Source organism: Hippichthys cyanospilos, chromosome 6 (genome assembly GCF_059441005.1).
Source record: "Hippichthys cyanospilos isolate Australia breed blue-spotted pipefish chromosome 6, RoL_Hcya_1.0, whole genome shotgun sequence".
Classification (NCBI taxonomy): Eukaryota; Metazoa; Chordata; class Actinopteri; order Syngnathiformes; family Syngnathidae; genus Hippichthys; species Hippichthys cyanospilos.
In genome coordinates this window covers 8,971,954-8,992,950 of record NC_142374.1, presented here as the reverse complement: position 1 = coordinate 8,992,950, position 20,997 = coordinate 8,971,954, and the positions used below count along the sequence as shown (strand labels likewise).

The 20,997-nt window shown below is 39.2% G+C and overlaps 1 protein-coding gene across 8 annotated transcripts in view; it reads right to left on the bottom strand.

Moving 5' to 3' along the window:
* Positions 1 to 3,449: 3,449 nt before the first annotated feature.
* mterf2 (mitochondrial transcription termination factor 2) overlaps positions 3,450 to 20,997 on the bottom strand; it is a 40,201-nt gene continuing 22,653 nt past the window's right edge. For 7 of the 8 annotated variants that reach the window (XM_088416672.1, XM_088416675.1, XM_088416674.1 and 4 more), the window contains one exon: positions 3,450 to 4,831. In XM_088416672.1, the coding sequence (XP_088272798.1) occupies positions 3,675 to 4,802 (1,128 nt within the window). In that variant the 5' untranslated portion in view covers positions 4,803 to 4,831 and the 3' untranslated portion in view covers positions 3,450 to 3,674. Of the gene's footprint in view, positions 4,832 to 5,730; positions 5,785 to 20,997 lie in introns of those variants that run through there. The other variant, XM_088416669.1, reaches the window with a different exon arrangement.

Below are 20,997 nucleotides of genomic sequence, written 5' to 3'. Positions count from 1 at the left end.
TTTGCTTTTTCAGCGCCATTTTTCACCAGCTAAATCACTAATCTGTAATGACTACAACGTTTTCTGGTTCAAAGCACCAACAAAAGCATTAACTTGAATATGCAGTATGGACGATTGCTATACATTTTGATAAATTCCTCAATCCTCTTATCTAACCCAGGCATCACACGTAAATATTTATATGAACAGTTTAAAGCATGTGCTTTGCATTACCCCCCCCCCCCCCTCCCCCATTGTACTCTTTATATTGTCTTAAGGGGATATTCGTTTGACACTCACAAACAGTGATTGTGACCCTGAAGTAAAATATTTTTTTAACAGTAAAACGGCCAGGTGTCCAGGACCTTTGTTCATTTGTATATTATTTTTTTCACATTTCACAGTGGCTAGACATAAAAGAGGTGCAACGACAACGTTCTCATTTAATTATAACAGATTGGAGCATACAGTTGAATTAATTTCAAGTTTAACTCACATTTAAGATACATCAGTTTAATCACAAACTATTTCCAAGGCATATTTAATGAGTTGTTGTTTGACTTTCAGCTCAGTCCCTAGCAACCAGAGGTTACCAAAGTGACTAAGTATGAAATTAGATTTGTGCCAAAAAAAAAAGAAAACTTTGGTTGGATTATTAAAAATGAAACCTGCCATTTATTTGATCTGGACTTTAAAAGTACGTATGTTTGTTTACTTACCCTCTGGGCTTTAAAAGTACATATGTTTGTTTACTTACCCTCTGTTGTGCAGGTTATTACAGTGAATTCAGCTTTTAAGTTGTGCAGGTCACAAGTGTATTTTATTTAGTAGGCTAATACAATTCTCAAATCATCCAAAGAATAGTGTTGACAAATGTAGACTTGGTCATGTAATATGTAGGTATTGGTACTAAACACTATAATTTCATGAAAGCTTACCTTTACGAACGAGCAGAGGTGGGCAGTTTGTTGGGACTGAAGAACTGTGACGGCCCGACATTTTGCTGACAGCCCACCGAATGACAAAAACACGATGGACCACGACCAACGGAGCAATAGATTTGGTCTGTCACTTTAATCCAGCGTTGTTATCGTCACCGCCTGTGTCACCTGTCAATGAAAAAAATGATTTGTCACCTCACCCAGTTTAAATCTTCTACATTTATGAGAAATATTTTAACTGTGACATACTTGAGAGCATGGAAGCGTAAAGAGTCTGAACAGGCAGCAAGTACTGTGTACCATATTTTCCGGACTAGGCTGGTTTATAAACCGCAGCAGCAAAATATGAGTTAAAAAAAAAAAAAAGATTGTTGTCACGGACAAGCCGCACTGGACTATAAGCCGCAGGTAATAACGTCAGATCTATTATTGAAAAAAGATGGTATATGAAGTTTATCATTATTTAACTTTTTTGTAATTGTCTGCCAACAGCAACATCCTCTCTTTAACAGACTCAACATGCCTGCATGTTCAGTTCCAACATATTTATAGAAAATGGATGGATGGAAAGATGGATATCTGTTAGTTAAGTAGAAGTTCAAAATCAAAACTTCAATAGCATCTTTTTTTTCTCCCTTTGTTTGATGGTTTATTTTAGTGAACAAGAACACATTCTAAATCATTCATATACAATCAGAAATACATAAATAAAATCACATATACTGTGTGATGTATATAAAATTACACGTCACGAATGTATCCAAAATTGTATACATTTTCTTATTAAATTTAGACATATATTTTTTGTAATAATACATTGTTCTAACTCTTTTTGAGCACAGCCATTGGTTCACATAATTTCAGTTTTATTTGATAGTTGTTCCATAAATTGCCATCTCAAAAAGATACAAACATTTGTTTTCTGGTGGCTAGGAAAAAAAACAACAACAACAACAACAACAACAGATAAGGCGCACTGGACTATAAGCCGCAGGGCTCAAAACATGAGGAAAAAGTCCCGGCTTATAGTCCGAAAAATACGGTACATAAATACATCCAGGAAAAATTGGCTGAGAACTACAGCATTAGGATGCAGCGGTTACTATTAAGAGAGACAACATCCTTAATGTATTGCACTGAGAAACACTTTCTCCTCATTGATGGTAACCAGCAAAGCTGGGATGTCAATCTTTGCGCTGCATCTCAGAGTCCAAGTTTCATGAACACAATTTGCACAGTGCAGTTCTTGTAAAGACTTTCAAAAAGTAAAAGAAAAACAAAACAAAAACAAAAAAAAACTATGTTTTGAGTTTGTTATGTGTTATTTTACTTTTTAAATATGATTTGAATGAATAAATCACTTGCACATTGTTGAGCAAAGCATTTTGGTATATCTTCCCATTAATTTTTTAAGAAACCAATGGGCAAGTTCGCAAATTGATTCAATCCCGCTTTTAGCCAGGAAATTTAAAATAAAGATTTTAAAATTCCCCAAAAGGCACTGTCTAATATATTAAGCTCAGTTAAAAACTTGTTGTTTTTTTTTTACTTGTAGTGTATGTGATAGATGAAATGTGGTAAAATGGTTTTTCAAGTGGTTAAATGAATAATTGGATGGGCGGACTTGAGAGGTTCAAAACTATTTGAAGCACCTAAATGCTCTGAAGTGGATGTGAATGCTAAATGCAGTCTAGTCCCAATGGTACTCTTGGTCCTATATGGAACAACAGGCAACAGGAAACAGGCTCTGCTTTTGCGCCGTGGTGTAATTGCTCATCTGACGCACCAGGTGGTGCTGTGGCCCTGTCATTGTCAAAGTCTGGCGGGGTTAGAAACCTTTTTAATTGCTGTCAATATTTTTTTTTCTAAATCATAATAAACATTAAGGTGATTTAAAAAAAATCAATCAATCACAATTTTAAATCTTTTTCTTTAGTTTGAAATATTTAAGATATTGGTGTTAATGTTAACTTACATTTATTATTTTTTATTTTTTATTCAGTATCACACCATTTAGTTGATCATTTTATTTTCGCAGTTTAATTTTTGGGTGGGAGGGGGCATTGATTACGGGAGTGGGTGACGGACCCACATTCGACTGACGGGGCAAGAGGTCAACAATTACAATTTTCAGCTTGAAAAAAAAGTGGACCATCGCTGACGGAAGGGAGGTCAGGACATCGATGATGACAGGACGAATTTTGACAGCAAAAAACTGTTAAATGCACACTCTTCTACCGATTGTGTTGTTATACAGTTGTTGTGTTTCTAACATGTTACTAGCCTAATGTTACCACATCAAAACATCGTATTAAGCATTAAAAACAGATACTTAAATTACATAAATGAATCTTGCTCATCGTCGTTTTGGCAGATGTCAGTAGCAGGAAGGAAAATATCACAGAGAATACCATTCAAAGCAATGCAGCCATGAATGAGGAGCATTCTTCATAAATAATGATTCTGATTCTATAGATAAGTCACATGATATCCTATATTTGGCACAGATTTTATGCCAGATGACCATCCTGACGCAATAACTAATACCTTTATTAGATTCTTCTTTTTTTAGTGCATTAGTTTGCATGAAGGCGCCACATAATATACATTTATAGATGCAACTCTCAGCAACTCCAGAACCAAATCCGTTGTTAAGCAAATATGATTCCAATGGGGTCAAAGGCAGGTAGAGGCAAAAACAGACACTGGATTCCATTAAATTGTGTACCAAATTAGGTGTCTGTTAAATGCACATCAGTCATCTCCTTTTAAAGGAGCAACAGGGTTAAAAAGAGGTCTTTCTCTGCGTAGTTGCAATTTCCCAAAGCTCACTTCAAAGTCCTTCTTAGTACCATTAAGAACATCCAGACTCGCAGTCCTTACATCATAACCACTCGACTTCAGTCTCTGAATGCGATAATTAACGATTTGGCTTGTCAGTTCCAGCACAGTCGGGGTTTGCATAATTTGACGCATGCTGATTCCGGCACGCAGTAGCCCCTGGAAGCGCTCTGCCAGAGTTTCTTCAGGGTAGTAAAGTAACGCCGGACAGCTGACGACAATGTCTCGCAGCTCTGCCTCGGAGCAATCCAAGGTCTCCTGCGAGTAGTTCAGCGTGCGGCGCATGCTGTCCGGGTTCAGCTCAATAACAAAGCCCTTCAGTTTGGAGAGGAGGTAGAGGAGCTCTGCTGTGCTGAAACCTCTTTCCTGCAGGAAGAGCATGTTCTGCCTCAGGATTTCAGGCTGTTTGAGGAGCACAAAAGGGTTCTGGCTTAGCAGCTTCTGAAGCCAGATCTTCATGTTGGCCTCGTCTCCCCCGAGGTCCTGGTAGGTCTGTTGGAGGGTGCGAACCATGTGCTTGTTCTGCTCAACTGGGTGGCTGAAGCTCTGCGGGGCGCTGGCCATGAGCTTGGTGATCATTCTCTTGTTGAGGTTTAAGCTTTGGAGGTAAGTGATGTTGTTGCGCTGGTTGTCATGGTAAATTGAGGAGGTGAAGAAGGAGGCTGGGAATTTTTCTATGATGCCAACCAGCTCTTTCTGGTTGTGACACACAGACATCCAGAGCTCTTTCTGTGCAAGTGTCTGGTCTGGATTGCAGAGCACAGCCTCAGGGTAAACCGTTAAGATGTGCGATATAATGGTATCCGAGGCACCTAGATCTTTCAATAAATCTGCAACCTCTTTTGTGTAGGCCGGATTCTGTTGCAGAACCCATCCTTTTAGTTTTCTCACCTTTTGGATGTCCACAGAGAGATCATAAAGAGCTGCCACAGTCTCTTGGTTCTCTGCTGAGCTAAATGTCCCATGCGGTCTCACGTTTGGAGGTAAAGATGTCACACGGTGGCACTGAAGGCACAGCGATGTCGTGAGGAGACGCAACATTGGGGAACGCAACACCTAGTGCTGATCGCCTATGAAGGAGAAAAGGAAATTGAAGAGATATGTTAAAAACACCTTTGTGACTCCTTAGCAAGTACGATACCTTCTCAGGACATACGACGTACAGTACAGGCCAAAGGTATGGAAACATCTTGTCATTCAAATTCTTGAAGCTGATTGTTTCTTGTCAATGTGGATTTTAACAGTTGTCAAATAGGGCTGCCATCTGTGTATTAACCTGACTTCTGCACAAAAAACTCTACGGATGGTTTTGAGACCATTGATAAAGCAAAATAATCCATGAAAAAAAACCCAGATAAGGCAAACCGTTAAGTGAAAACCATTTCAGGTAACTACCTCTTGAAACTCAGAGAGAATTTCAAGAGTGTACAAAGCAGGAATTAGAGCAAAAGGTGGCCAGTTTGTAGAAACTAGACTATAAAACATGTTTTTAGCAGTTATTTCACCTTTTGTGTCAAGTACATAATTCAAAATGTGCTCATTCAAAGTTGTGATGCCTTCAGTGAAAATCTACAATGGAAATACTGAAGAAAATAAAGGAAATGCATTGAATGTGGTGTGTGGAAATTTTTGAACTGTAGTGTAGGTTGAAAAAAAAATCCTGAACAGCATTTTGAGAGTTAACGTAAGTAATAACTAATGCCATTGTACAATGAATAACATTGGAGATATTTATTGATCAAGCGTTGTCAAGCATGTAAATTTGTCCATGTATCCACAAAAAAATTAATTTTATGAGCTTTCAAGCTCCTTTTTTTTTTTTTTTTTGCCTGCCCGCAGTTTATCCATTCATTCATTTTGTTTTTTACGTACGTATATTGACGCACGGGGCATTGAGCTTAGTATGAAAATAATACACAGGAACGGAAAAAAAGCTCCGATTGTCAGAGCAAAAATGGTGAATACCTACCGTAAAAGTTGTCAAGGTGGGCAAGGGAACATTATCTTTGGTGCTATGAGCGGATGTGACGTTATATTATGGAACAACTTCTTCTTCTACTGCGTATATTTCACACCGCCTCCCGATTCTTATGCAACAGCGAAAGCTGCAGGCTGCATTCGATAGGACGTTCTTCAGTCCTAGTAGGTACTAGGTACTGCTACTGCCTACTTCTACTTTTCTTCTACGTCTTCTACTTCAACTAAACGAATAATACTGTAACTATTTTTTTATTGCAGTTTAAAAATATTGTTATACAAAGTGTCTGGGTTATTATGAAAAGCATACATGAACATTTTCTATCCTTTTCCTGAGCAGGTATATTTTTAAGTGATGTTGTTTTGAAGAGAATTAGCACATCATATCATCCTAAATTAATGTGTATAAGTTTGCATGTGCCATTTTGGCCCAATTTATTTCTTCTACTTCAACTACTAGTGTGAGTACAAAAAAAGGTGGCAAAAATGTATATGTCAAACTGCAGTCGTTGTGCTTGGAGCATGTGTGTCCATGAATACACTCTGGGTAATCAGGCCTGAGTTGAATTGGTTGGGAGCACATGTAGTTTTCTCACAGTTGGTGCTTGATCATGATGCTTGATCACCAGCTCTGCAAGCTGTTCCCTCAGCAGCACGAGAGCGGCTGCTGAGTGGGAAGCTGACTTCATTATGTACAAGTAAACAGATGAACTACCTGGAAGGAAAACAGGTCAGTGCTTCTGTTTTTTAAATGCTTAATATCTTGAGCGAGTCTGAGTTGGCTGCACGGATATGCAGTTTTCGACAGAATCACAGCCAAATAAAAGATGTTCTATATACAGTAGGTGATTTGTACAATTTATTCAGTAGGTCTCAGTCAAGCAAAACAACTTTCTTAGTGGTAGGAAACAACATATGGGCCTGTAAACAGTGTTATCCTCGGTGTTGGGAGTAATGCATTACCAAAGTAATGTAATTGCTATAATGCATTACTTTTTACTGTAACGCTGTAATGTAATATATTACACATAAAAAATAGTAATATTTTTCTCGTTACAAATGAGAGTAAAAAAAATACAATGCATTTTTAGCCTGAAATTCGTGGTGAAAGGTTTACAATACAATACAGATGAAATGATTTATACTGGTTTTAGACTTAAGCCAACCTTTCACTGGATGTGTAATGAGCATAATGCACTACAGTTAGAATGGCAAATCCATATTTCCAGTTACGGTGGTGAGTAATTAAAAAGTCATGCAATAGTAGTGTAATGCATTGTATTTCAAATACAGTAATATTGTAATGTAAATAATTACTTTAAAATGGCAGTAATAAGTAATAAATAATGCATTACAGTTTTGAAGTAACTTGCCCAACACTAGTTATCTTCTCTCGTCCCACCTGCAGTCAACCTTTTAACAGATTCATTGCCTCTGTGCAGGTTTAAAAAAAAATAAAAAAAGACAATCCCATCTACCCTCCTTCACTTCTGAAATGCTTCCCTGGCTCTGTGAATAATAGTGGCAACACTACAAAAATAAATCCATCCATCCGTTTACTGCTTCCATCCATCCGTTTACTACTTTTCATCATGAGGGTTGACTCGGAGCGTTTTCCAAAAGTACACCCTGTGTTGATCACCTGTTAATCACGGGGCATATATAGACAAACAATCATTCATACCCAACCCTAAGGGCAATTTAGAGTTTCCAATTAATCTTACACACTTGTTTGGGAACCCCACAGAAAGCCCACACAGGCAAAGTGAGAACATACAATTTCCACACACGAGGGCCTTAGCCAAAATCAGACACAGAACCTTCCAACTATGAGGCAGACTGAAAACCTTTTTGTTGGAAAAACCTTAAGATCTGTGTGGTCGTCTGATGCAGAATGTAAAATGTAAATTTTATGTAGTTTCCACCTGCAAGTGATGACGATATATCTAAAAAGCAAAATATCCATCCATCCATTTACTATAGCCACTTATCCTCACGAGAGTCACTGGCTTGCTGGTGCCTATCCCAGCCATGTTACAGCAGTAGGCGGGGGAAACCCTAACCCTGGCCAATCGTAAGGTACACAATGACAAAGAACCATTCACACACCCAATCACACCTAAGGAAAATTTAGGATGTCCAATACACCTGCCATGCATGTTTTTGGAACATGGGAGGAAGCCAACAGTGACTAGAAAAGACCCATGCGGGCTCCGAAAGAACATGCAAACTCCACACAGGAAGGCCTGAGCGGGCTGGATTTGAACTCGGAACTCTGAACTGTGAGGCGGACATGCTTATCGAGCCATCCCAAACCAAATACCACCTCCTATAGCAATATTCGTGTTATATTCGTGCAATATATGAACAGATACAAACTACACAGGCATGAAGACGCCAATGTAAGATAAAAATTTGCAAGGACATATTTACCTCATATTGGCAGTTACAATGTTACTCTAGTATATCCTGGCAAAAGAAAACCTTTTTTTCTTTAAGGGTAGGAAGAGTTTATCTTCTAACCTCCAAAAGGATCCTATATCAAGATTAACAGCATTAAATGAGGACGATCGGTCAATTTGACTGCTCAGTTGACTGTTGAAAGTAGATGCAAGTACTCTGCAGTCATACAGTATGTAACATTATGAACAACACGGAACATAAATGTCATTCATTGTCAACATGAAATAACCTGTACTCTCTGTTAGACTATAAAACATTCCCAAAAGTGGCACTGTAACAACTCTTTGGGTTGAACCTGTTCTTCAAGGTTGCCCTTGACAAAAGAATACACAACTTTTTCTCTCTGTTAAATTGCACATGACTTGACTTGTTATAGATCAAAAACATTATATTAAGAATATTGTACTTGACTGTAAAATGAATTCAGTATTAGTTATCCAACACAGCCACCTGTAATGTACTGCATCAGGCTATTTCTAGACCAGAAACATTTTCAATGGAAATCACTGAAGAGCATATGTCTGACATTTTGACAAAATAATTATCAAGTGCATTTGTGTGTGTGTGTGTGCGTTTTGCGTGTGTGTTTTCCTTCGTGCATTCCACCATTTACATTTCGGTACAGGTATGTTCGGTTTGACTGTCGGGGAAGAATGTGGAAGAGGAGGATACTGATATTTTCCCCGAAGGCGGTTCCAAAGCGACAACACCAGGCGAGTGCTTTATAGGAGGTTAAGTGTCGTCCCAAGTCTCAGTGTGACAAACACAGCGATTGAAGCAATATGGGTCTTTTTGTATTTGTTCAAATGTCCGTTTTGTTCTTCCTTCATCAGGTGCACAGTGAGGAGCCAGAGCCCTCAATCAGAGCAGTTGAGGGCACCATGGAGTTGGGCTATTGTTTTGGTGTGGACTATATCGTCGCTTACAGATGTGGGCCAGAAGGGGAGCAGCTGCTTGGCAACTCTTCAGATGACAGCGAGCCCTTTGCCCTCCCCGCTCACCTCCAGGGTCGCATCCACATCAACAACCATAATCAAGTTCTCGGGCTGCAGATCCGTCAACTGACACCCTTGGACTCCGGGCTTTACAGGAGGGAGTGCTGGAAGAACCAAACACGAGTCAACCACCACTCACAGCTGCTTATCGTGTGCGATGAGGAGATGGAAGCCAAAAAGGTGATTGCGGATGAAAGAAACGGCCAGACGCAGCTTCGGTGCAACAGCACTTCCGATGTCATGGAGGGATTGTCTGTCCGCTGGTATTACGACACCGAGCAGTCTTACAGACTCCAGCTCTTCTTAGATACCAGCGTGTCACTGGAACCACTGGTGAGTGAGCTGCAGGGTGCTGTGACCGTCACTGACAATGGCGGAACGCTCCTACTGGACAACACCTTGATGAAGCAAAAACAACAGTTTTACTGTATGGTGAGCAATGCAACAAAGTGTCGCAGTTTCCAGAATATGTACCAACCTGTTCACAGTGAAAGGCGAACAATCTTTGCCTCAGTAGGGGACAAAGTGGAACTGATATGTCCCTTTGAAAGTAATAACCAGCAATGGGAGACACCACTAGGGAACATAAATGCCAGCAGCGTGAGGAACAATGAGATGTACATATCAGACAAGCCTGAAGACTACTCGCTGCTGATTCCCATTGTCTCGTACGAACACAGCGGCGAGTACTCATGCGTCGCAGCTACACTCGACATGCAGTACTCGCTGTCTCTTTGTCCTCAAAGACAAGCCAAGGAAAAAGTGTGCACTGAAGGTGCTAACATCTTGCTAGAATGTGAAATTGACCAAGAGGATCCCAAGAGAGTGCTTTGGTTCCGCCAAAACTCAGCAGGCGACCATAAGCTCATCCTCGACTCCAATGACGACACCATAGAAGTCCCGGAGGATCAGAGAGGCAGGATGTCTATGTCAGAAGGAAAATTCTCACTGACACTCTCTAACGTTGACTTGAAAGATGGCGCCTTCTACTGGTGTGTCGCGTTGGGTGCAACTGACTCTGCAGATTTCGGATATGATTATGTAGATGACTATGTTGATGAAAACACTGATTATGGTGATGGGCAATACTGGTACGAAACACCTAGGTGCATATTTAAACAGGAAAACAAATTGATCGTGGCAGGGAAAACATCGAGCATTTCAGAGTTTGCCATGGTGGCGGTAGCAATGGTGCTCGTGGTGGTTGGACTGATTGTAGCTGTGATTGTCATGAAGAGGGCAAAAAACATACAGCGGAGCAAGAAAGTAGCATCAAGGTCCAAACAAAGAGCAAACAAGGATGTCAAATCGAACGGGGATCCTGAGTGTCTGGAAAAGTTGAATCCTGCTTGAAGGCTTTTTTTCTCTCTTTAAGAGTCATTTAAGTACAGCCCGGACTTTGACATGCAACAAATGCTTAAATCTTGTGACTGAAAATTTCTTTCCTTCCTTTAATCTTGCAGGCCTATCATCACTATTACATACATGTCAATTTCAAAACAAAAAAAATAGATAATTAGAACGAAGTAAAGGTCAAATTCGTTCATCTCCACCCTTGCTAACTGCTAAACACCGTGTTTCATTGCCAACACCCAAGCAGTACAGTGATCCTTATCCAAGGCCTAAAGAGCAGAAGAAACCGGTTAGGCTTCTCTTCTGTCGATGGGTTTAAAGCTATTAATGATAAAAACATTAACAGACAGAAAGCACTCACGCGTGAGGGAAAGGACGCTATGCACTTAAAAAGCTTTTTCAGCATTTGGGTACACTTGAACAGAAAGTGTTAACAAGAGGCTTTGCATGTTTGCACTACTTATTATCCATTTGTAAATAGTAAAATCATCCGCAATGCTTTATATTTGTGGTTTTGGTGGCATCGTCTGGAGGAAAATACAGTGTGTATACATTTTTTACATTAAAGTTATTATTCTAACTTAAAATAAGGTGTGGACTTTTTCTCAGGGTTTCTTGCCACAAGTGGTGAAGTTCATGGCTAGTGAGGCACCATGGCTAGCGAGGCATCAGTTTTAGACATTTCAGAACTTATGAGGCATACATAGTGCTTGCTGCATTCAGCATTAAATAAGCTAGAGAAAAATGGATGAAAAAAAAATAAAAGTCTTACCCTTACTTGTAAATTAAGCCAAATTTACTACTTGTAGATTGAGAGGTTTCTCCATCTAAAAAGATATTTCTGTCCAAGTATTTCGAGTGAAGTATCTCTTCACATACACTATTTTTAACGAGCACAGTGAGCTCAAGCTGGAGCATGTTTGTCCCCTATTTTACAGTCTAGATCAAATCCTTCCCAGCTAAAAAGATGAGAAACTACCTGGGAGATTTGTATTATTTCCCCACCGTTTCTGAGGTACAACATTTCAACCTGACAATGTCAAAGAAAAGGCTTGGGAGGCATGGAAGAAGAAAGGCACCAATGTAAACCTTTGTGCCCTTGTGCCCCGCTCAGTGTGGCTGATTGCCACTCTAAAGGAGACTGCACTGTCATGGAGGCACAATCCTGTTCGCTTCACCTCACACTATCTGCTTTTGTTGCAGTCAGGAAAATTAATGTAAATAAATAAATAAATCCATATTGAATTCATTAGTCCAACTATGGAAAATCACAAGTCTTTTTGGGGGCGTCTGAAAACATGATCTCAGAGTGAAATGTAAGTCGCTGTGTGGAGTTTGCATGTCCTCCCCGAGCCCGCGTGGGTACTCTGGGCACTCCGGCTTCCTGCAGGGCAGTTTTATTGGACATACTAAATTGTCCTTTGGTATGATTGGGTGCGTGAATGCTTGTCAGTCTCGGTGTGCCCTGCGATTGGGTGGCACCCAGTTCAGGGTGCCCCCCACCTACTACCCAAAGTCAGCTGGGATAGGCACCAGCAAGCCAGAGACTCGTGTGAGGATAATCAGCTCTAGAAAATGGATGGATAGTGTAACTGACTTCCTATGCATATAACAATAAAATTCTTAAATCTTGATGAAGAAATACTACAGTTATTTCCCAATATAGACTACCTTGTTGATGTACAACAAAAAATATGCTATCCCTGCTTTTATTGAGAGACTGAGATGAGGCTGGCTCACTTCATTTCTGGCACATGTACTGTATTTAAACAGGAAATACACAAATTCAGCATTTTTGACAACAAAAAAAAGCCCAGAGCAAAGAGAGAAAAATGAAACCATTCTTATTGAATCATGTGTTCCAAGTTCCAACTTGCTTTAACACCTTGTGTTGGTGGGCAGTCACTCAGAGGACAACCTTTCACACTCACCTTTATACTGTCTATCACTGAGGTTTGGAACCTCACCTCCTGCACCTGTCAGTGAAGTGAACTGTAATTGTTGTAATAGCTTTTACAGAGTAGGCCTAATTTACCCATGCACATAATTGAGAATAACCTGGAAAAGAAAATGTCTTCGAAAAAATATTGGATATGCTACAACTAACCTAGTGTGAAACGTCCCATTGGCAGGTATGTTCAGTGAAAATGAAACGTGTGAGTAAGAAAATGATGTGTGGCTTTAATCGCACAAAAAGACATCAAAATCTAGGAAAAAAATAACAAAATATTTGACGATGGTCATGCTTACACATGATGATTCGTTTGTTTACTTTCCAATGATTCTTTTATCTGGAATTCAAGCAGATGCTGGATGCTCTCATGTATACTTGTGAAAGTTCCAGGGTACAGAAAAAGGGCCTTGGGGGCCGAAATGTGCGCCTAGGACTCAGCACGCCTCAGAGAACAGAGAGTGGTAGCAGCAGGCTTCCCCTAGCTTGTCGCATTGAATGATTTTCAATAGCTCATCTTAATTGTTGAAGCATCTCTCCTACCATCTGCGTGCCGAGGAAAGTTGGCCTCATCATGTCGGGAAAACACGTTTTAAATTTTGTTTGTTTGTTTGATTAACATTGTTAAAATGTTTCTTGTTGAAATTTAAAACGGTCTTTGCATTCAAACGTTGGTTCATTCTTATTTGCTTATTTGCTTCTTTAGTTTAGCCCCCTCCGCCCCCGAAAATCAACAACTGAGTAGATGAAAAAAAAACTTTAGCATTAAATGAATTCAGCAATTCAGTACACATTTGTTTTCTCATGTTATACGCAATTACCTTCAAACATATTTATTGCATTACAAAAAAAGATTTCACAATGTCCTTAATGGAACTAACGTGTTCTTGGATCGAGGCGTGCCCAGAGAAAACAGACACATGCATGTTGACAACTAAGTTTATACACTTTGAAACAAAGAATTTGAATCCCAAACCTCAGAACTGTGAATCATATATTCTAAAGGATTTCGGGAGAGGACTTCAAATTATCAGTCTGAAATGTTTTCTTCCTCCTAAGCAACTCTAATGTACTTTAGTTGTAATAAAAGCTAATAAGAAATGGATTGGGCTAGCTCCAATTTTGTCAGTTGTCAATGCAGCAGAGTTTTTTCATGTTTTACGGGTGCTATACAATCTGGTGGATTCATCTCCCTGGGGTTTTTCTATGGCAATAAGAATTTCTTTAACACATTTTTAAAAATTGAAACTATTGTTTTCCTTAGATGTTTTACCAAATGTAAAATGTAAAATTAGTTGAATAAAGTTACTATATATATATATATATATATATATATATATATATTATATATATATATGTATATATATATATATATATATATCAATTATAACTCATCCATCAAAGTTCATACTTTGAGTAAAATGTATTTAAAATTTTAGTGTTTATATCTCTCAGAAATCTCCACAGCAACCAATATCTTAGGAAAAAAAATATTAACCTTAAACATTCCGGAAATGTTGAAAGACCACTGAAAAGTACATTCCAATAAAAATTACATCCCTGCAGACAATGCAAACATGAATAAAACTGGGTTTGCCCACAGAGGCTCATTCCGCTGAGATTCATGTTTTTCAGCTTGAACAAAACAAATGATTTTTTTTTTCATAATAGAAGAGAATCACTATACTTGGGAGAGTATGAATAGGGGAAGAAAATGGAAATTCAAACATAAATCATAACAAGAATTTCCACGCACATTGTTGGACCCATTCCCTTACATAAGTTTTCAAAGTTGACTGAAATACTTGAAAGTTTCCATGCAAGAGAGCAATTATTAACTGAGAGTCATGTGCATCAACACGTGCTACCTACTGCCCGTGGGCAGCATCATTGCTTCTCTTTGCCAGGTAGCTAAAAGGTTTTGTGAATCAATGACATTGACAATGACATTAGCCGTGTTAGTTTTCATGTCACTGGAATGTTTAGCTGTGTGTCATTAATTGAAGGAAATAACACATTTAGAAGAGCACAAAATGAAGTGCAACTCTCCAATCAGGTTGGCTAAAATTAAAAGTGCAGTAAAGTAAAAGTGGGCTGCTGTATTTAATATATATTGAAGATTTATCAAAAATTCAATAAAATAATAATTTCTTGGATGTTTGCGTTCAAATTGTTGCTACTCAAGCTAAACAGCTTTAAGGAACAATAAATTGGGTTTTCATATCTCCAACAGTCATTAAGATACTCTATAACTATATAAGGAGGCAAGCTCTTGCGAGGTTATAGCGCCCACGACATTTCACATTTTCTCATCCCCGCACAGCAGGCAACATATTTGCGTGTGTGTGTGTGTGTGTGTGTGCTCGTCAATGCTCTGGGTGACAGTAAAATAGCCAAATGTGGTGAAGGGGCCAGCCGGGCACGAACGTCTTAGTATGCTTTTATTTCTTCTCGACAACTTGTCTCGACGGCTGAATTGACTGACTCATCTTTCTACTGCACAACTGTTGCTCCCAGAGTGACTTACAACCTCCAGTATAAACTACATGTTGTCCAGAAATCACATTAAATTGCCAGCTCAGGACGCTAAACATCAACTTTACAAAAATATATAGGGTGCAGAGGGACAAATAGCATCTAACTGTGTTTTGTTCACACTGGCTTTATTAAAGCAAGCTTATAAGGGCCTACAACTCTCTGTCGCAGCCATCATTGATATTCAAGTCTGAATGCAATTTGCTGTAGCGGGTAGCACCAGCTTGCACAGGATTCCAGTCTATGAACCCTTTACTGTATACGAGCAATGCAAAGCATCCTCACAAGAGGAAAAACAAAGATAAGCACTACTTTTGTACGCCTAAATCTATGAATTCAGAATGTGAATTCATCACAGAAAGATGGCTGTAATGGGCATTGAACACTTACCAAAAGTACAATGACCCAGGCAGGATAAACACATTTACCAGCCAGTATATAACAGGGATGGGAGGAGATCTGTTATTTTGTTTTGTTTTTTTAAGCTTTTTGTGTCCACAGGGAGAATGCTCCGCCTGCCTCTGGTGAAGCACACAAATATCAGCCAAACATTGTGAGAAGACCAGTCAATGCTTCAAAATAAACCACATTTTAACTCGTAGTGTATGACACAAATGGCCATAGTTAGCTTTTATTTTGAAGCTCTTCTCTGAAGTTTTTTCTTGTGACAATGGGTTACTTGATCATCTTAATCAGCTCCGAGGTAAACAACGATGTTTTTTTTTTGTTTTTTTTGCTTTGTTTTTTGTTCTTTCGACTGAACGTCTGCGGACATTGGACGTGCATGGATAAAGTGTGTGAAAGATGTTTAGTAAAACACTCCGTACTATTCTTTACCATACCCAGTGATCGTTATTTTGAACTTTATTTTGCTTTTTCTACACACAGCAGAGTGCTTTCAGGAAGGCTTCAAACTCCAAAACTTACACTGCAGGACTGAATGCGCTACCCCTCCCCCCACCCCTTTCTGGATGCCAGGTCACTCTGCATTCTGCCCGTACTCCCAAAGCACCCCCCACAGAACTCCCGTAGAGACAGAGTTGAATGCATTTTCCTAGTCCACAAAACACATTTAGACCAGTTGGGTGAACTCCCATGTAGCTCTGGTCTACTGTTACACGGGTGGGACAAAAATCACTCTGCTTCTCCTGAATCAAATACAAATGTTTCTGTATACGAAATATTGATTTTACGAGTAAAAATTCGGCCAACTTTTTCCCTCTTAATCCGAGAAAAAAAATCAATATGCGAGCAATAACTCACATGCTCCAAAAGTAAATGCGCCATACCACTGCACCAGTATCATGCTCTCTCGTTGACCTGTGTGCTTGGGGGCAGGGCTTGCATTCATGCATTCATTTCGTGAAGGGAGCTGAGAAAGGCTCAATCTGCCCTAATTTGCGGGAACTATTCCTCCGTCGAACATGATGTCCACAAACCTTAACATATTGAGGCAGTTGGTGTGAAAAACAAGAAGAGAGGGTGGACAAGAGTCCTGCTGTATAGGCAAAGGGTTGGCATCAAGCTAATGGAACCACTTATGCACCAAAGAGCACTTCTGATTTTTTTACTACAGAAGTGTGGCGGTAGAGCCATGGTAGAATGGAGCCGGTTGGTCCCCCAAAAAACCCTACAAAATACAGATTGGCAGAAGGTGAATGAGTCACTCGGGTTTTTTTTTTCTTTTTTCTTAATAACAGTTTGCCCACTAGCCAGACGTGTGAAGGTGTTTGGTTAGATTGTAGGAACACTGAAATTTATGGTTGTGATTTTCAGAGGGGCAAACCATGCGAGACCAGGACCAATCAAATGCTCCCAATAAAACTGACTTCCCCGGAGGTCTCAAAGGCTTTACGGAGATTTGATTTAGAGTCTGGAGGCCAGACACTAGTGGGGATGAGGTTGATATCTTGTGATACACACTCTTGTTAGATTGTATAACTCCTGCTCCTTTGTGCAATAAGACTGTTTAGGAGAAAACATTCTCCACTTCATTGGATGCGAGCACATTGTAAAGAAGAAATTTCCTGCAGCTTTAAATAGAATATTTTGAAAGGCAGTAAAGTGAGTTTTCAATGAACAAGAAACATTTTCTTTTGTAATTGTCTCTTTCAGGTACTGCTTGTAACAAGGAAGTGGGAGAAGAAATTACTCATTTCAAGTTGCTTTCAACTAGCTATCCCGTATGAATGCAGCAGATAATTAGGCTTAATTGTTTGCGGGTGTCAAGTTCAAACAGATCATTTCCGTGCCAGTTCAATTACTGTTAGATAGAACAATTTGCAAAATGACATGTGCTAAGAGAAGGACTCAAAATTTCATTGGAATAAAATCTGAGAGAAAACTATTATTTTTAAATAAGTGTAAAATCATATTTGTTTGAATGAAATTTGCAAACGTATTTGTATTAAGATGAGGAATGTTGGAATTTTTCAGCGTATGCTCTAGAGAACGTGAAATTGTGATAATAGTCGCATTGAAATTATCAATGTTTTGACCCATCAACACAACCATTTGTTTGACAACAATAAAATCAATTTTATACTTCAAGTTGCTTGCTAGTTGGGATTTTCTTGTATTCCGGGGAAAATCTTTCCAAAGCAGTCACTTTTCAGAGGACCCAAAAGTAGCATGTTTATTTTAATATTATCATTGCATTATCTACTTATATGTACATGTCAAATCAAGCACTTTGTCATCCTACCACCAGGGGGCAAATGCAAGTTTAGGACTTCATTGAGCTTGAGAAATAGCTAGCGAGCAAATCCTGCAGGAGCGGCGAGAAGGGCGGCATCAAGGCTTAGTTACGTCATTTTGGCAACCACGCCCCTCCGCGCAGTGTCCGGGCGGTCAGCTTTTCTGCAATGCATTTATTCCAGAATTTCTTTACCGCACGGAAAACATGGCAAACTATTGGTTGTGGAAGTTTGCCGGTACAAACATCTGATTCAGCTGAAAAAGATTATGGTGCTTAAATACTGTAAGCGACTCCTGGCGAGCACGCAGACTGGGGAGAGATGTTTAAAAAAAGAAAAAAAAAAAAGCTTGGAAGAAGTTGGTTTCACAAAGCACTCCCTTTAGATGGCAATGTTTCCCACATTTCCAGTGTCAAATGGCGTTGGGTTTCTCACCTGATTTCTAATATATACTGTGCTAGCTGTCAATTGAGACCCATTTTGAAAAATCCGATCAAAAAATGTAAACGTCGGTTTGAAATGACCAAAAATGAAATTTTGACTGCTAATTGATTGATTGATAAACTTGCTTGAATGTAAAAAATGTGCTTGGTTGTAAGTAGGCTTAATTTTTTTCATGGGTTTGCACTCAGCGACTAAGTTAGGTGCGTTGTACTGTATGCTAAGTTTTTGCCATGTCCTAGGTGAATGTTATAATTATCATTCATGTATTTATTCTAGTTTATTACTATTACTTGTAAGTATCAAACCTTGAAGCCTTGTCTATATACTGCTTGTTTTAAAAAAAGGGCAATAAATAGACATTTTGACCAAACATGATTTACAATTGTGATTAATAATCGTGATTTCAATATTGACCAAAATAATCGTGATTATTATTTTGGACATAATCATACAGCCCTACCCAAATTTAACTTATGGAGTTTTTGGCCCGATGCCAGCAATATTTAAGCAATGAAATGCATATACATTTATGTGATTGTCCCAGTCATAACGACTTTCCGAGGGACACCATAACTAGGATACAGCTGGCGATGAAAATGAGTTAGACACCCCTGTATTAGATGTTGCCAAGATCCTTTAGCGAATGATGCAAACTATTGCATTAGTGGTATGAATTATTTATTTCTAACAGGGATTCTTACAGTCTTTTGCCACTGTATTGTGTCATTTTCTTGCAGAAGATCCAACCATTTCAAAACATAGTGTATAAGTTACAGTACATATGCTGTACATATGTACGCCAAGATTTTTATCCTATTTACAGAAATCAAGTATCACATTGTTGGGTTTTGTTGCTTGTCACCTTAACTGTCGCTCAACTCTAGAGTACCGTACTGTTAACCTTCACTTTGCCAGGTGTGATGAAGCCAATTCCAGCAAGTCCTGCCCAAATTAATTAACAGAAGCAGAGCTAATTTGGCAAACCATAGTGGCAAGATGCCTGGAGAACTCTTGGGTAAGAGTTCATTTCTTTTTCAGGGCGAGCTGTTCCCTTTGATGATTCGCTTTGTCACATACTGTTGGAGACAACATCACAGTAGCAATTTTGGGTGGAGCTCTCACAAGTACTCTTACATAAGTAATTTTACAGCTAGGAAGCATGCTTGTTAGTTAGTTGTTAGTTCCCTGGCCAATTGTCATTTAATCTAATGATGTGCAAGAAATTACCTTGAGGAAAAGGTCTCTCGCTGTTTAAGAGATTCGTGAAGGTATGTAGATTGAAATTGGACATGTAGATGATTGAACGGAGAAAAATAGATACTTTTACATAATATGCTTTAATCTCCCTCAACCGGATGATCTCTCAGTGGATCAGTAATTAACACCACTACACGTATAGCCATTCTTCAAACATTAGTGTACCAATAAACAGCATTCTACAGTGAACTTTTAGAATGCGCTCAGTTTTTTTTTTGTATTTCTCAAACAATTATGGGTCACTCTACAATTAGTGGCTACTTTAATGTACACTGAACCCTGAAATCTGTAAAAAAAATCTGCGTCTATGTGCTCTGCTTGATTGACTCTCAGACCATTTCCCACTTACGGAATACGCACAGTACATACACTGACAGCGATTAACCAATCATAGAACATTATGGAATACGTGCAGTATGTATGCTGACAGCAGGGGCATAGCCAGAAATTATTCGATTGGGTGGCCATGCATGCATGCATACGTGCATCATATGATGCTAAATATATCATGCTATGCAATCATAGATAAATGAAATAAATTGTACAATATAGTTATGCAGTTAAAATGAAAAAAATATGACACTGTATCAAGAGTCTAAGAATACTGCGTGCAATGTGAAAATGACAGAAAAATCACAGAAGTGGGGTTGGCCAAAAAGGGTGGGCCCTGGCCACATGGTAGTTCCGCCCCTGAATGGCAGCAAGACACCTATTAGAGAACATTATGTATGTTCCCATGTTTGCTGTTTTCCGTTTCAGCAGGCGCCCTTGATTACGGTGTGCCATATGTGTGGTTTAGGTACATAAAATGACCCCATAATTGAGAGACTGCGCCTAATATCTTGGTGAGCAGTATGGTATGGAAAATATAGTACATTGTAACACAAACTGCTGAGGGGGAGATATAAAGCTATCCATTCATCCATCCATTTTTCTTTATCAAGATTGAGGACATTGTTGTGGCTTTCGACAAGCGTTTCTTACATGGCTCCTAGGAAAAATAACATACCTGCCCCTGGTTGATCGTGTGGGACTAGCTGATTTGGTGCAGTCCTCTATGGCACTGGTCATCAATGTTGTTTGCACCATTGACTGATTTCACAAAAACATACAGATATTGATGGACCGCCATCGCCCCAGCAGTGATACATTTGGATGTCCTATGCTCTTAATATTTTTGGTGCACAACCTGGGCGCTACCGATGTGCACCCATGTCATGTCAAACCTGACGATTACTCTTGGGGACTGTAGTTAAGTTATAACAAAAAGACCAGCATCTTGATTGAATTTCTGGTGAGATAATTGACTTCTCAGATAGTACAAACACGGAAGTGGAGCGTGCGTACTTGGGCCCAATAAAAGCATTTAAAACCCTATTTGATCATTACAACATAGAAGTTATAACCTCTGGTCTTCAGAGGTAACTTTAACTACCATTCCCACCGCTGAAAAGAATTTTCAAATGTTGCCTGAGCAGCAGCAGCAACCAATAATAGAGTGATAGAGTGTAGTTATGAACAGTTGTTTAGTGAAATAAATTTAGCTCTCAGCCGCACTAGGTGGG